This window comes from Pipistrellus hanaki (genome assembly GCF_964339955.1).
Source record: "Pipistrellus hanaki genome assembly, chromosome: 4".
Taxonomy (NCBI): Eukaryota; Metazoa; Chordata; class Mammalia; order Chiroptera; family Vespertilionidae; genus Pipistrellus; species Pipistrellus hanaki.
The window spans coordinates 93879234-93895372 of NC_140506.1; the positions used below are offsets into that span (position 1 = coordinate 93879234).

At 60.4% G+C, this 16139-nt stretch overlaps 1 protein-coding gene across 4 annotated transcripts in view; it reads left to right on the plus strand.

Annotated features, from left to right (window-relative positions):
- The window catches only part of IL21R (interleukin 21 receptor), a 37107-nt gene that overhangs the window by 18656 nt on the left and 2312 nt on the right, over nucleotides 1-16139 (plus strand). For all 4 annotated transcript variants that reach the window (XR_014794953.1, XR_014794954.1, XR_014794955.1 and 1 more), the window contains exons 2-8: nucleotides 2651-2713; nucleotides 4488-4590; nucleotides 6173-6372; nucleotides 10694-10839; nucleotides 12551-12728; nucleotides 13130-13229; nucleotides 14542-14623. Coding sequence is in view for 1 of the 4 variants with exons in the window: in XM_084882866.1 (XP_084738992.1) it covers nucleotides 2651-2713; nucleotides 4488-4590; nucleotides 6173-6372; nucleotides 10694-10839; nucleotides 12551-12728; nucleotides 13130-13229; nucleotides 14542-14623 (872 nt within the window). In the remaining 3 variants the exon portion in view is untranslated. The remainder of the gene's footprint in view (nucleotides 1-2650; nucleotides 2714-4487; nucleotides 4591-6172; nucleotides 6373-10693; nucleotides 10840-12550; nucleotides 12729-13129; nucleotides 13230-14541; nucleotides 14624-16139) is intronic.

Below are 16139 nucleotides of genomic sequence, written 5' to 3' on the forward strand. Positions count from 1 at the left end.
GAGTCCAGCACCGTTAGTCGCTTACAGTCACAGAGCACCGCCACGTCTGCTTCCCCACGGACTCCCCTTCACGGCCAGGCGCAGTGGGCATTATTGTCCCCATGTCAGAGGTGGTAGCCGAGGACAGAGAGGGAAGGACCAGAGAAACTCCAAGATCCGCTGGCTTCAAGTTCTGGGCCCTTTCCTCTGTTCCACTGTATCAGCTTTCTGTGGTGGCAAGCAACAGAAGCACAATTCCACGTGGTTGAGCAAAATAGCTTTTATTCCCCCTGGGCTTATGTCAATGAAGAGTCCAGGCATGGACTTCAGTACAGATGGACCCAGGTCCTCAAATGAAGCCATGGGGGCTCTCATCCATATTTCTCAGAACTGGCCTCGTTTCCGGGCATCCTTTCTGTAACAGGTGACAGAGGTGGGTACCAGATTCCAGTGGCCCAAAGTCCCTCTCAGTTAGAGTTCTAGAGAAAATTACCAGGACGGCGCTCACTGGCGTGCCTGGGCTGCTGTCCACTCCTGGCCCGGTCCCAGTGGCTAGGCTGTTGGCTGCTTTGTTGGTCCGGCCTGGGTCAGGAGCCCGCCCCATGGGGTCCCAGCCAGTGTGAGGAGCGCCTCACACGAGGGGCAGAGACGCCAGGCACACAGAGCAGCAGCTCCCCTCCCTCCCCAGGGCCTGGGTGACTCTGTATAGAACTGAGGAGCGTTGGCTGAGGGGACCCCTGGATCTGGGTGGAGGGATTTGAGCTTTATCCTGCAGTCAAGGCAGAGCCGCTGGGACAGACGGGACAGAGCTATGCAGGCCCTTACGCTGGGCGGGGGCCAAGGCGTGGACACGCTAGTGAGGCACAGATCTGGCTCCAGCTCCTGTGGCGGGAGGCCCCACCCTCCAGGTGTGGTACCAGGACTCCTGCTGGGCTTGGGGCTAGATCAGCGTTCTTCAAAGCAGCTTTACAAGGGTTTCCCCCCAACATCACCTTTAAAAACAACAACCCACATATTTTTATTGATTTCACAGAGAGGAAGGGATAGAAAGAGAGAGCTAGAAACATCGATGAGAGAGAAACACCAATCAGCTGCCTCTTGCATGCCTCCTACTGGGGATTGAGTCTGAAACCTGGGCATGTGTCCTGACCAGGAATTGAACCAGTGACCTCTTGGTGCATGGGCCAACGCTCAACACTGAGCTACACTGCCGGGCTACTGTATTTTAATAGCAACCCTATTCATTTTAAAGTGTGTTGGGGGGAAATACACAACTACGGAGGTTTTTGCTTAGGATGAGGTTGGAATTAATTAATTTCTATAACTTCATTTATAAAAAACACTAAATAAATAATCTGCAAATATGACCAACATTTTGAATGTGAGAAATTTGGGGAGCTCTTGGCTAGATCCTTCTGGAATCCCTTCGTTTCTGAAACTCTAGATTCTGTAACAATCACGGCGGTTTATTATTGAGTGTTGGGTGTCAGGGCCATGTTCAGGGTTTTCTGAATTCTCACAAGAATCCTGGGAGTGGGCTTTAGTGTTTTCTACCAGGCTCAGAGAGGGGGGGTGACTGGCCCAGAGCCACACAGCTGGTAATCTGACCCTCTCTGTGCCCTTTGCTGCTGACTACCTGGTGACTCCGAAGGGAGTTCAGAGCGAGCTCTTGATGGGGCCAGAGGAGGATCTTGGGAACCCAGGTGGGGCGGGGGGTGGGGTGGGGTAGGAGGGTCCCCGCTGTGGGATCGGGATGGTCTGGAAGAAGCCAGGTGTGTGACTCGCTCCCGGCATGGGTCCTCCCTGTAGGCTCCAGTTCCAGCCATTCCCCTGTCCGGGGGGTGGCCTGGGTGGGTATCCTGGCTGGCAGATGGGCCCATTGGCCTCCAGCTGGCACCTCCCCAAGCAGACACAGCACTGGGGATGCAATGGGCCAAGCCCCAGCTGGAGGCTGGCATTGCAGGCCTGGTGGATCATCCCTCTGCGGAGGGCAGTGTCCACTCTTCCCGGAGAGGCTGGCTGTCCTCCGGAGAGGTCTCTTCTCCATCTCACCTGGACCAGGGTGTCCAGCGCCCCTTCGGCTGGCGGCTCTGGGTTCCCAGGGTGCTGCCTCTTGGGCTCACCGGGCTTTGGGTTGAGGAAGGGCTCACGGACGCACCTGCTCTTCGGTCCCCAGGAGGGGGCTCTCTGCGGGTGAATCTGGGCTTGCTGTTTGGTGAGGAGACCATGTATAAGGCTGATGCAGCAGGAGTGTCTGACGGGAGGGAGCACGCAGGACTGCTGCCCATTACGTAGCACTTTCCAAGCCAGTGCCCCCTCCCCCCCGCCCCTCCTTCCCTAGCTGAGCCAATGCCCAGGTTAATCCCACGCGGCGTGGACTAAGCGTGTGGGGAGCAGCGAGCCCCTCCCACATTGAAGGCACCTGTCCTGTGTGGCCGTGTGAGGGGGACGGAGGAAGGTGGAGGGAGTGGGAGGGGCACCCACGGGGAGCTGTTTGTTTCTAAGGGGCAGGAATTCTTGAGCGAGTCCTCGGGCTCTTCAAAATCTCCTTTTTCTGAGACACATTCAGGAATCTTTCAAGTCTTCCGAGGGAGGGATGGGGAGAGGGAGGCTGTCCAGGGCCCCCTGGTCCCCGGGCTGGGGCCCACCGTCTGCCGTGCATCTCTTGCAGGCCCCGGAGTCAGCATGCTGCGGTGCTGGGCGGCCCCTCTGCTCCTGCTGGCGCTCCAGGGCGGTGAGTAGCCGCCGCCTCTGCAGCGGGAGGGCGGGCGGGCGGGCGGGCCTGTGGGCTCCGGGTCAGAGTCCACGGCACGCGTCCACGCGAGGCGGACACGGGTGGAACAGCCAGCTCTCCACGAACCAGAATTCACCCACCCAGAGCGCTTCATCAGCCAAGTTCGGGCAGGTCCAAGCAGCCCGGCCCCAGCTGGGGTCTTTGGGGCCCATAGGGGCTCTGGGAAACGGCACCCTGCATTTCCGTGGCCCTGCCTGCCATGGCGGGCTCCAGCCCCCCAGCCCCTCCCCGTGAGGAAGTCCTGCCTCTGGTCCCACCTCAGCTTCTCCCAGGGGAAGTTCTTCCACCGGCACCAGCTGCCCTCGGACACTGATGCTCCGTGGGGAAGAGGGGGTGGGGACCGAAGTAGCCAGACCTCCAAGGTTCTGGAGAAGCTCCAGTTGTAGGTGGGGGGAGAGCTGTCAGACATGGAGCTGGGGAAGGCCAGGAGATAGACACGGGGCACGGCCAGGGCTGAGAGATCCAGGAGGCCTGCCCGGGGTGGGGGTGGGGGTGGGGGGGTGCAGCACGCAGGCTCAATGGGGCTGGCCGGGACAGGGGCCCTCCGCAGCCACTCGATGACCATCAGCATTCCTCCCCGGTTCTGACTTAGAGACCCAGAGCCTCGAATCGCTCCTTCAGCAAACAGGTGTCAGGCCCCTGCCCTGGGCCTTGCTGAGCTGCCGCACTCGGCCGTGGCCCTCACAGGCCTCTGGGGTGCCCGCCCCAGCACCCGCTGTGGGCACCAGGGGCAAGCCCCGCTGTGCATGGGGGCCGAGCACCGCCTCAGCCCACACTCCTCACAGCCCACCAGGTCCGTGCCAAGTGCCGCCCAGATCTCAGCTGGGAAAACTGGCTCCCAGAGGCTCAGGGACGGGTCAAGGGTCTGCTGATTCCCGGGGTCACCTGGCGTTGCTGCTTTCCTTGAGCACGGGCTGCACATGTGATAAAAGCACATGCTCACCGCCGTGCCCTCTGGGGCCATGGCCCCCGTTTACAGGTGGCTGCCCAGCAGGCCAGGCCCAGGGGCAGGGCCAGCCAGGTGGCTGGGCTTTTTACTCCCTCTGGCCCCTGATCTCACCTCCATCCCAAGCAGTCCTCATCCTCCTCAAAGTGCCCGGGTCAGGGCCTGCCTCGCCCCAGCGGGGAGCCGAGAGCAGGAGCATTTCCCAGCCCAGGCCAGTGGGAGGCTCGGAGGCCCCAGGGAGACAGTGTCCTGTCCGTTAGCAGTGCCTGCCCGCGCAGGGGAGGGCGGACCCCAGGATTTTCCAGGGGGCGCTCCGGGCCCAGAGCCCCGCTTCTGACCTGGGCCTCCATTAGTGACGGGAAAGGCCATGGAACCTGAATCTGAGTGAGCAGGGGACACATTTCTGGGAAACGGTGGGAGGGAGGGGAGAGCAGCATGGGCGGGCACTTGATCTTCTAAAACAAAGCCCAAACTGACTGCGTTTATTTTGTGGAACATGGGACACAGGTTAGATGATGACCCGCTTACTTAGCTCCGTCTCATTCGGAGTGCTTTGTCCCCATCGCTGGCCTTGACACGCGGGGGCTCAGACAGGGAATCTTGGGGGACCAGGACCTTCTTACCTCAGTCCCTCATCTCAGTGGTCCCTGACTCGCCCTGGGGCCCCGCCTCCACTCATCCTCCACCCTGGACGGGCGGGGCCTGGGAGCAAGGAGCTCTGCAGTCCCTCCCAGCCCCTCCAAGGCCTCTCTCTCCCTCGCCCTGCAGCCTGGGGGTGCTCAGATCTCGTCTGCTACACCGACTACTTCCAGACGGTCACCTGCTTCCTGGAGATGGGGCCCCTCCCCCAGGGCATGCTCACCCTCACCTGGTAAGTGACTGGGCCTCAGGGGAGCACGGGCCCAGGACAGGACCGAGGGAGACCAGGAGCTGAGCTGAACCTACTGTGTGTCAGGCAGGTAGTTTAGCAATAACAACCGGGCTAAACTAACAACAAGGGCTGCCGCTTCCCAGGGGCTCACTCAGCATTTGGTTTCACCCCAAGGAGGACGGTGAGATGGGAATCCCTGTGCCCATCTTGCAGGTGACCGCCCAGGGCTCCTGGCACCTGTGCAGAGAGTGACTGAGAGGCGCAGGGCCGCTCTGCCCGGCTCTGAGGCCATTCCCTGCCGCTCACGCAGGCCTGACGCTGGCTTTGAGACGCCGAGGGGACCGGCCTCCCACACGGTGTTTCTGAGCACTCATTCCGTGCCAGGCAGCCCGCCACGTGCTTCGCATGAATAGCCACCTCCGTCCTCACCAGTGTGACTCTCATTTTACAAGCGAGGGCACTGGAGTTCAGAGAGGTTATGCACCTTGCCCTAGGTCACACAGCCAGCCTGACTCCAAGCTCCAGGGGTCCCTAATAAGTCCATGCTGTTAAAAACAAAAATCATTCATGACACTTGTTCAAGGGCGGTGGGGCAGACTCTGAGACCACCCTGACAGGCTAGGAGCTGCTGCACAGGGTTTTGCTGATTGGGCTCAACTGGGAGCACAAGGAAGAGTTGGGCTGATAGCCAAGGAGCAGGGAGGGGTCAGTGCAGGGAAACCACCAGGAGGAAACAGCAGGGGTCAGAGGGCTTCGGGCTAAAGCGATAGCAGGGCTCTTGCTGAGGCAGCCCAGGGGGACCAGACACCTGGGGCAGGAGGAGGAGAAGGAGGAGGGGAAAAAAGAGGAGGAGGAGGAGGAGGAGGAGGAACCCACCTTTGTATTGAGGGTGGGATTCTGGCTGGACTGACTTAGCTGGAGTCTCGCTCAGAATAGACAATGCAGAAACAGACACGGGAACCCAAAAGTCAGGGCTGCGTTGAGGAGAGCTCAGAGGAGCCTGAGTGGAGTGTGGCCACGGGGAGACCTCGCCACCATCCACTCCCTCGGCCGTTCACACAGAGCACTGGTTACACTCCCGCGTGGTGGGAGCCGGTGACTCACCAGAGGCCCCGCCGCGAGGTCCCGGTGTCCTGGTGCTGCCACACGGCGGCGGGAGGGGCTGGAGAGACAGACACACCCACACAGCGGCCAGCAGGATGCTTTCGGAGCACAGCGAGTGCTCCGTGTGGCTCCTGGTTCGGTGTTGGGTGGAGTTTGGAGGGGAGGAGAGTGGGAAGGAGGCCTGCAGGACAGTGATCCCGGCGATGGAAGGGACGGGGACCGAGCTGGAAGACATTCAGGCGAGAACTGCCCCGTTTCTGGGGTTGAGAGCTGCTGCTCTGAGTGACGTAGTGAGTTCTGGTCTCGTGAAGGCGTGCACGCCTGGAGCCTGGACTGATCCACCAGGGATGCTCCGGCGGAGGGTACACCTTCCCCGGGGAAGGGTGGGTTGGACTAGGTGAGCGCCAGCCCCTCCGCCAGCCCTCCCGTGCACCCAGCCCCCCCGGCCGCGCCGTGACCGGCCGCTCTGTCCTCGAAGGGACGACCCCTACGGAGAGCTGGAGGACGAGGTCACCTCCTGCAGCCTGCTCCGGGCCACGCACAACGCCACGCACGCCAAGTACACGTGCCGCATGGACGTGTTCCGCTTCATGGCCGACGACATCTTCAGTGTCAACATGACAGACCCGCCCGGCAACCGCTCCCAGGAGTGCGGCAGCTTCGTCCTGGCCGAGAGCAGTGAGTGTCCGAGGAGGAGGACCCGGAGGGCGGGGCCCCACACTCCTGGCCTCCGCCCTGCCCCTTGTTGGCGTCCGGCCCTGCCGGTCAGTGTTTGCTGGGCGTGAGGTGGCCGCTGGGCCTGGCCTGAACCACCGACAGGCAGCCAGGGGTGAAGGGGCTGCCAGGACTGGGCCTGGGGCGGCGGCTCTGGTTCGGCCCGCTGACCTTGCTCAGCAGAATGAGAGCCCTGTTAGCTCTGACCGCTGGGGTTGTCTCCCACTATGAGGCAATTGGGGGACGCTGAGTCACAAGAGAAAGCCCCCCAAGTTTCCTCCCGTCATCAGCTCCAGGAGGGAGGGAGGAGGCCGGGACAGAGGGGACCTGGTGGAGGCAGCTGTCGGTGTGGGGCCAGGGCCAGGCGGGGCAGGGCCGGGCCGGAGGCAGAGTTAGTGAGATGTGTGTGCGAAGCGGGGTGCCCAGCCAGGAAGTGAGAATCCTGACCCCCGGGGCTTGCAAAAACGAACTGCCACGGGAATCTTGCCCTCAGGAAGGAGCAAGCCCTGAGGTTGGGCAGGTTCTGCCTCCAGGACCCAGCGGAGGAGGGAGGGATAAGCAGGTGTCTGCCATCCGCACTCTGGGGGTCCAGGTCTGTGCCACTTCGCTGAGTGGATGTCACACCACAGAGCATGTGAGCAAAGCTTCACATCCCCCAGACACAACAGACTCTCTCTCTGTCTCTGTCTCTGTCTCTGTCTCTCTCTCTCTCTCTCTCTCTCTCTCTCTCTCTCTCACACACACACACACACACACACACACACACGGACACACTCACACTCATAACCCCCCTCAACCCCTGGCCTAGACAGCACAGACACAGAAGCCCACATTCTCATGTTTATGCACACACATGCACACACATGCACATGTCTACACACATGCACACTCACTCAGCATTCAGATCCAGGTGTGGTGGCTTACCCAGCAGGGGTGCCCTCCTATCTCCCTGAGAGCTGGGCCGGCAGAGAGGGCACAGGGCAGGGCTGCCCCTGCACCTGGCGTTTCTCCAGCCCTCCCTCCCCCTCCTGCCCGGGTCTGAGGCCAGGCCTGTGCTCAGCGGTGGAGGAAGCAGCACTCTGCCCCAGGCAGCCTCCCCAGCCCCTGGGAGATTCTTGAAAAGCCCCCCCCCCCTTTTTTTAAAATAAATCTTTATTGTTCATATTATTACAAAAGTTTCTAATTTTTTCCCCCTACACCAGGTTTGCACCCCACCCTCTGCCCTCCCCCGCCCCACTGTCCTCATCCATAGGTGCACAGTTTATGTTCAGTCTCTTCCCGCACCCCCCACTCCTCTTTTCCCAGAGAATTGTCAGTCCACTCCCCTTCCATACCTCTGATTCTATTATATTCAACAGTTAATATCATTCATCAGGTTTTTTAATTCCCTTGGTTTTTAGGTTCACTTGTTGATAGTTACATATTTGTTGTTCATAATTTTTATCTTTATTTTCTTCCTCTTCCTAAAGAACCCCCTTTAGCAATTCATATAATTCTCGTTTGGCAGTGATGAACTCCTTTAGCTTTTTTTTATTTGTGAAGCTCTTTATCTGGCCTTCGATTCTGAGTGATAGCTTTGCTGGGTAGAGTATTTTTGGCTGTAGGTTCTTGTTATTCATCACCTTGAATATTTCTTGCCATTCCCATCTGGCCTGCATGGTTTTTGTTGAGAAATCAGCTGACAATCGTATGGGTGCTCCTTTATAGGTAACTACCCGCTTTTCTCTTGCTGCTTTTAATATTCTCTCTTTGTCTTTTGCTCTGGGATTTTAATTATGATGTGTCTTGGTGTGGTCCTCTTTGGATTCCTTTTGTTTGGAGTTCTGTGCGCTTCCTGGACTTGTAAGTCTATTTCTTTCACCAGGTGGGGGAAGTTTTCTATCACTATTTCTTTCAATATGTTTTCGGTATCTTGCTCTCTGTCATCTTCTGGGATGCCCATAATTCTGATGTTGGTTCACTTGAAGTTGTCCCAGAGGTTTCTTACACTATCTTCAACTTTCTGGATTCTCTTGTCTTCTTGCTTCTTCGGAGGAGTATATCCTCTGGCTCTTTGTGTTCCAAATCTTTGACTTGATTCTTGCAATCTTCCATTCTGTTTTAGGGCTCTGTATAATATTTTTTATTTCAGAGAATGTATTCTTTATTTCTAGTTGATCCTTTTTCATATCTTCATGTTTATTTTACCGGCCTTTTCTAGGAGATTCTTGAAAAACCTTATAAGGGTGGTTTTGAACTCTATATCCAGCCGCTTTTTGTCCTCCATTTCTTTCATTTGTGATCTGTTTCCTTGTCTCGGCATTTTCGCTGCTTCCCTGAGTTGGTAGGGTGGGAGGATCAGCTGTATCTATGCCAGGAGACAGCCTTATTAGACTAGACTTGGAAAACTGCAAGAGCCTCTGTGCTCAGCTTGGATGGGGCGGAGTTTCAGGGTGGAGCCTACAGCCTTGGCTACAGGTTAGCCCCACCCTATGAGGTTCCTGAGTCTCAGTGTTCCTCAGTGTCCTTTGGTACTAGCTGCAAGCACCTCTGAGAGAAAGGTGCCCTAGAGTTTCACCTGCTACCAGACAGTCTAGTCTCTCCCGCAATGAGCCTGTAACTGGGGTTCAGTGCAGTTGGAAGTGAGGTTAAGAGCAGTCCGGAGCTTATGTCTCCTTCCTGCTAGGGCAATCCAGAGGCTCAATCAACAGTCTGTCCTCTGCACACAATGTGCGCGATTGGGGGGGCTCTGCCTTTCGCCGCTCCCCTGAGCTTCCGCCTTACAGCCCAGATTCCCTCTGTATGTGTCTGGGTTCCCAGGGTCTCGCTCAGTACTGGGGTTCAGCACAGTCCGGAGCTTTTATCTCCTTCCCGCTAGGGAATGCCAGCCAGGCACTCAGCCACCCCTCCTCTCCGGCTCCATCCTCTCTGTGCACGCAACGTGTCTCCGTACCTTAGACTTTTACAGCTCCTCTGATTTTCCTTCTGGTTTTCTCTTTCCTACTCGTTGTAGAATTTCCAATCAGTCAACTTTCCTGCACTTCTGGATAATGTCCACTTTACATTTTAGTTGTATTTTTTGAAATTGTTGTGTGAGGCTGCAATAAGGTTTCTCCCCCTGTTCCCCCTTGAATGGGTCTTTACCAGCCAGCCAGGCCCCAAGGACGCTGACAGGCAGCGCCAGCCGGCCTGGGAGGAGAGAGGAGGGCAGAGGGGCTATTCCAGTTCAGAGGGGCCCAGGGCAGAGAGAGCAGCCCCCACCGAGCGCTCAGCATGGGTGTGAGCAGGGCAGCGAAGGAGGCAGCTTCAGAGCTCCTTTGGGAATCTGGGTTTGACAGACACTCCGCGAGGGCCTACTGTGTGCCGGACTCTGTCTCGGAGTGCAGGCACGGCACTGACCCAGGAGATCTAACCCTCTGCCCTGAGCTCAGATCCCCAAGGGGTGGCAGGCTCGGTGGAGGCGGAGTGGGCACAGGTCCCACTTCCCCTGTGGGAGCAGCCTGCCCGGCTGCCTGGCCTTACCCCCTTCTCTGCTTCGTTTGGGCCCTGAACTTCCACTCCGTGTGACAGGAACGGATGCCCTTTTCCCAGAGAGGAAATGGGGCATGGAATGTGGCCTGTCCTGCTCAGGTTGAAAACAGATTTGGGGGTGTGGGGTCCAGTGTATGGTCCAGATCGCCGCTCTCACACCTTCCAGGAGGTGTCTGTGAGGGGAGGGCAGGCACACGCATGGCCACTGTGGGTCGGGCTCTCAGCTGGTAGCTTCTGGCCACAGCAGGACAGACACTCAGTGTCCCTGAGTTCCACAGAGCAGTTCCCAGCCCCACGCGGGCTGATTCCAGTCTTTGGACGTCTCAGGGCCGGTGGGGCTCAAAGCACTGGCCCCCTCGCTGACAGCAGAACTAGACCACCCGAGGGCATGGCCAACAGGGGGCTTAGGAAGGTTCTGGGTCAGTAGCTAACGGGAACATTTGAGAGAGTTCTATTGATACAATCATCTGGGCTCTCGGGGTTTTCCTGTCCTGGCCACCGGTCTGTGTCCCTGCCCGGCCGCTGTGTGCTGAGAGGGCTCTTTATAGCTCAGCGCCCACACCAGCTTCACCCGGACCTGTCACCCGCCGCCTTCCAATTTGCAACCCACAAAGCAGCCCATTTTTCAGATGAATAAACTGAGGCCCAGAGACAGGGGAAGCTTCACCCAGCCGCCCAGGGCCGCTAACCCTGACCACATAAAGGATGGGCCACCAGAGCGTGGTCAGCGAATACAAATCTCACCGGTTTTATCCTCCTGGCTGTTTTCTTTAAGTCAAGCTGTCGCCTCCTTCCAATGTGACCGTGACCTTCTCGGGACAGTATAACATCTCCTGGAGCACCGCTAGCGACACGTACCCGCTCAGGGGCAAACTGCAGTACGAGCTGCAGTACAGGAAGCGGGGAGACCCCTGGACGCAGGTGAGCCTGCAGAGAACGGGGGCTGGGGGTGTGTGCAGTGATCCGGGTGGGGGAGGGGAGTGCCCGGGAGACAGGTGAGCTGGTCCTTCACAGCCAAGAATGGACACCCAGGTCACACCCAGGACGGAGCCCTCATGCTGCCCCTCCCCTTCTCCCCAGGGTAGGAGACCCCTAAGAACCATCTCCTTCCTGTTCCCGTCTCCTCTGCGTTCCGGTCTCCTCTGCATTCCCGTCTCCTCTCCATTCCCGTCTCCTCTCCGTTCCCGTCTCCTCTGCATTCCCGTCTCCTCTCCATTCCCGTCTCCTCTCCATTCCCGTCTCCTCTCCATTCCCGTCTCCTCTCCGTTCCCGTCTCCTCTCCGTTCCCATCTCCTCTCCATTCCCATCTCCTCTCCATTCCTGTCGTCTCCTCTCCATTCCCGTCTCCTCTGCATTCCCGTCTCCTCTGCATTCCCGTCTCCTCTGCATTCCCGTCTCCTCTCCATTCCCGTCTCCTCTCCATTCCCGTCTCCTCTCCATTCCCGTCTCCTCTGCATTCCCGTCTCCTCTGCATTCCCGTCTCCTCTGCATTCCCGTCTCCTCTCCATTCCCGTCTCCTCTCCATTCCCGTCTCCTCTCCATTCCCGTCTCCTCTCCATTCCCGTCTCCTCTCCGTTCCCGTCTCCTCTCCGTTCCCATCTCCTCTCCGTTCCCATCTCCTCTCCATTCCTGTCGTCTCCTCTCCATTCCCGTCTCCTCTCCGTTCCCATCTCCTCTCCATTCCCATCTCCTCTCCATTCCTGTCGTCTCCTCTCCATTCCCGTCTCCTCTGCATTCCCGTCTCCTCTCCATTCCCGTCTCCTCTCCGTTCCCATCTCCTCTCCATTCCTGTCGTCTCCTCTCCATTCCTGTCGTCTCCTCTCCATTCCCGTCTCCTCTGCATTCCCGTCTCCTCTGCATTCCCGTCTCCTCTGCATTCCTGTCTCCTCTCCATTCCCGTCTCCTCTCCATTCCCGTCTCCTCTCCATTCCCGTCTCCTCTGCATTCCCATCTCCTCTCCATTCCCGTCTCCTCTGCATTCCTGTCTCTTCTCCATTCCCGTCTCCTCTCCATTCCCGTCTCCTCTGCACAGCTGCCAGAGGAAGGGGCTGGCGCCTCGGCAGGCCCCGCCTCACGTCTGGCAACAGGGGTTGTTTCAGAAGTGGGGGTTTGGGGCCTCCCCACTTCACTTAGGACAGCCGCAGTTGAGGAGTTCTGGAAACTTCCATAACCAAAAAGTCCAGGGCCAGAAGGACATTGTTTCCAAGGTGAAGGCCCAGGGTCCTCTGTCGAGGTGCCAGAGAGTCCCATGTGGCCGCTGCTTAGAAGCACTTTAGCCTCCTCTACCCCTTAGGATGGTCCCAGCTGGAGGTTTTCACTGTGTGCAATGTCCCCGGGTCCACAGCTAAGACCTGCGGCAGAAGCCTCTCAGACGCCCGCTGTCCAGATGCCTGCTGTCAGGAACGCCGCCAGTGAAGCATGGCCAGGAGTGGCCATTGCTGCTCCTGGGCAGCCCTGTCCCAGCAGGGAGGGCTCCTGTGTGGGATCAGAGAGCAGTGAACACAGATCGTGTGGGGCCTGGCTCTCGGGGAGGGAGGGAGGGAGGGAGTGCGGACTCGGGAGAGGGCTGGGTGGGTTCTGCCAGAGGCCGGTGTCTGCTCGTCCTGAGGGCGCGTCCCTCTCTGTGCCGCAGCCTCCGGGGAGGAAGCTGGTCTCCGTGGACGTGCGGAGCGTCGCCCTCCTGCCCCTGGAGTTCCACGCAGGCTCCAGCTACGAGCTGCAGGTGCGGGCGGGGCCCCAGCCCGGCTCCTCCTTCCGGGGGGCCTGGAGCGAGTGGAGCGACCCGGTCCTCTTCCACACCCAGCCGGCAGGTAGGCGGGAGGCGGGGTGGACACCAGGCTGTGCCCGCCCTTGTCCTGAGCCCCGAGACGTCCAGCTGGGCACCCCCGGGGTGGCCATTTCACAGTCCGGGAGCCCCTGCTGGCCAGGCCCGCATGGGGTGCCGGGGCTTCTCCCGGCAGGCTGTGCGCACGCCTATTGGTCTGTGAAGTAAGCATCATTATCCCCATTTTGTAGATGAGCAAACTGAGGCCCGGCAAGATAAAGTCACTTTCCCGGGGCGGGGTGGGAGGGGGATTTGAACCCCCATCCATCTCCCTTCAAGGCACGGAAGCCTTCCGCTCCACCCAGACCCCCCGCCCACCACGCCCACCGCGCCACACGGCGTGCCCCTGTAGCGGGCTCCGTGTGACCCCATGCGCTTCCTCCCCAGAGCCGAAGGGAGGCTGGCATGCGGACCTGCTCTACCTCTTCCTGGTCCTCACGCTCCCCATCCTCGTCTACTTGGGGCTGAAGATCCGCCTGCCCTGGAGGTGAGGCCGGGGCTCAGGGTGGCGGGGATGGGGTCGGCCTGGGCCGCAGCCCCTCTGGGACCCGCCCAGGGCCGGTCACAGGCGCCGTGGACAGTGGTAGTGACAGTGGTGGTGACCGTGACCGGCTCCCGCTTCCCCATATGCTGGGCGCCCGCTCAGCCCGCACAGCAGCCCATGAGCTCGATGCCGGCAAGGCCTCCATCGGACAAATCAGGACTCTGAGGCCCGGAGCCGGCAAGGACCTTGCTCCATGCACACAGCGATGGAGGGAAGGAGGCAGGCCTTTTTGTGTGTGTGTGTGAATCCTCACTGGAGGATCTTTTTTCCATTGAATTTTTAGAGAAAGTGGAGGGAGGGAGGGAGGAAGGGAGAGAGGTAGTGAGGAAGGGAGAGAGAGAGAGAGAGAGAGAGAGAGAGAGAGAGAGAGAGAGAGAGAGAAACATCAATGTGAGAGAGCCACATCCATTGGTTGCTTCCTACACATGCCCCAACCAGGGCTGGGGATCAAACCTGCAACCCAGGTCTGTGGCCTTGACGGAGAATTGAACCTTTGGTGTGCAGGCCGACACTCTAACCGCTGAGCCATGGGCCAGGGCTGAACCCTGTGCTCTTCACAGCGGCCTCAGCTGTGATGGTGTCAGTGAATTTTAAGCTTTGACCTGGGGGCGCGAGGGACTGCCAGGGGGTGACCCCGCCCCACCCGCTCCGCTTCCACCTGAGGCTTTGCTTTTACCTGTTGTGTGTTGGTTTGTGCTGGACACGGTCCTGGAGAGAAACGTGCTGCTGGTGGCAAGTCCACCCACCCCGGGCTCCCGGCCTCCAGAGCACGGCCGGTGCCGGTGCCGAGCCTCGCCCGGCAGCAGCACCGCCTGGTCCTCTCGGTCTAGAGACTCAGAGCCGGAGGCAGTGCCGGGGCTCAGGGCGCTTCTGGTGCTTGGTGCTCGGTGCTGGGTGCTCCTGGTTCTGGGTGCCGGGTGCACCCCCGAGTGCCCCACAGCCCTGAGGAGCTGGCCCTTTGCCCACCTGGTCCTAGAGGAGGGGTCGGGGCTCAGAGGGGCAGCGCTTGCCAAGCACATGGGCGGCGGAGCCCTGTGCCTTCAGGAGCCGTGGGCAACTTGCTGCCAGTGTACAGATGTGGGCGCTGCAGCTCAGGGCGGGAGTGGGGCGGGTGGGTGGGGGGACAGGGTGGAAAGAAGGCACTGGGTGTGTCTTGGAGGCACTGAGACGCCTGTAGGACAAAGTGGGGGGGCCTCTGAGGGGGAGGCGGCTGCCCTCGGCGAGATGGGAGGCTCACCTCTCTCTGCCCTCCCAGGCTGTGGAAGGTGTGGGTGCAGGTGCCCAGCCCAGAGCCGTTCTTCCAGCACCTGTATGTGAGCCACAGCGGGAACTTCAAGGTGAGAGCCCCCCTGACCACCCCCTGGTGCCTCTTACCCTCTCTGGGGCCACCTCCAGCCCCAGCCCAGCCCCAGCCCCAGCCCCAGTCCCAGTCCAGCCCCAGTCCCAGCCCCAGCCTCAGCCCAGCCTCAGGCCCAGCCCCAGCCTCAGCCCAGCCCCAGGCTCAGCCCCAGCCTCAGCCCAGCCCCAGCCCCAGCCCCAGCCTCAGCCCAGTCCCAGCCCCAGCCCCAGCTGCAGGCCCAGCCCCAGCCCCAGCCCCAGCTGCAGGCCCAGCCCCAGCCCCAGCCCAGCCCCAGCCCAGCCCCAGCCCCAGCCCCAGCCCAGCCCCAGCTCAGCCCTAGCCCAGTCCCAGCCCCAGTCCCAGCCCCAGCCCCAGCTGCAGGCCCAGCCCCAGCCCAGCCCCAGCTCAGCCCTAGCCCAGTCCCAGTCCCAGCCCCAGCCCCAGCCCCAGCCCCAGCTGCAGGCCCAGTCCCAGTCCCAGCCCCAGCCCAGCCCCAGCCCAGCCCCAGCCCCAGCCCCAGCCCAGCCCCAGCTCAGCCCTAGCCCAGTCCCAGCCCCAGCCCCAGCCCCAGCTGCAGGCCCAGCCAGGCCAGAAGCCAGACCTCGGTCTTGGCATCTGCCAAGTGCAGGAAGTAATTCCGGGGCAGAGTTCACCAAGATCATGCAGCCCCAGGGGCCAACTGGGGGTGGGCTGGGCCCGGGGCACCCTTTGGCCACACGTTGGCTTCCTGGTTCTTAGTTGCCTGGTGTGAGGGTGGAGAGGGAGCAGGTTGTGGAAAGGGACGGACCGCCTGCAAAGTGCACCCCCCTACCCCCCACAAGCTTCAGCCACGACAGCCACGCGGTGCCCACGTTCTCTGGGCCCATTTACCGCTCAGCACCCACCGGGGTGGCGGGAAGGGCCCCACAGAGAGGATGTGGTGAGGTGGAGCCTGGAAGTCAGGAAGTGCGGGCTGGCGCCTCGATTGAGCTCCTGCCAGCTGCCTGGAGCTGCTCCGAGCGCTCTGGCTGCACCCACAGCTCCCGCAGCCCCTGCAGGGCGGGCCCCACCCTGGGCCTGGGAGGAGACCCTGCTCAGATGGCATAGTGGCTTTAGTGGACAGGCAGGCGCGTGGATGCCAGCCCGCGTGGATGGACCCCTCCCCTCTCCTGGGCACCATCTGGAGCCTCTGACATCCCCTCGAGCTCGTATCCCCTTTACCGAACACATCGCACTCGCTGTGTCCTGGGCAGCCGCTAACCCATGTCCCGCTCACAGCAGCCCCAGGGGTGGGTGCTCCGTGCAGGCCCACTCCACAGAGTGCACGGAGGTCCAGAGAGTAAGTGCCTGGCTCAAGGCCACCCAGCTGAGAAGTGACTTCAAAGCAGTGGAGGCGGCCACACCAGCGTTCGGAGAGCTTTCCAAGGGCCATGGGCTCACGTCGAGAAGGTTCCAGCTCTCAGGGATTCTCCCTGCTGATTGGGCGGGAACTCCATGTCCAGAGGGGGGTCCTCGGCGCTCAGGGGCCGCTGCCT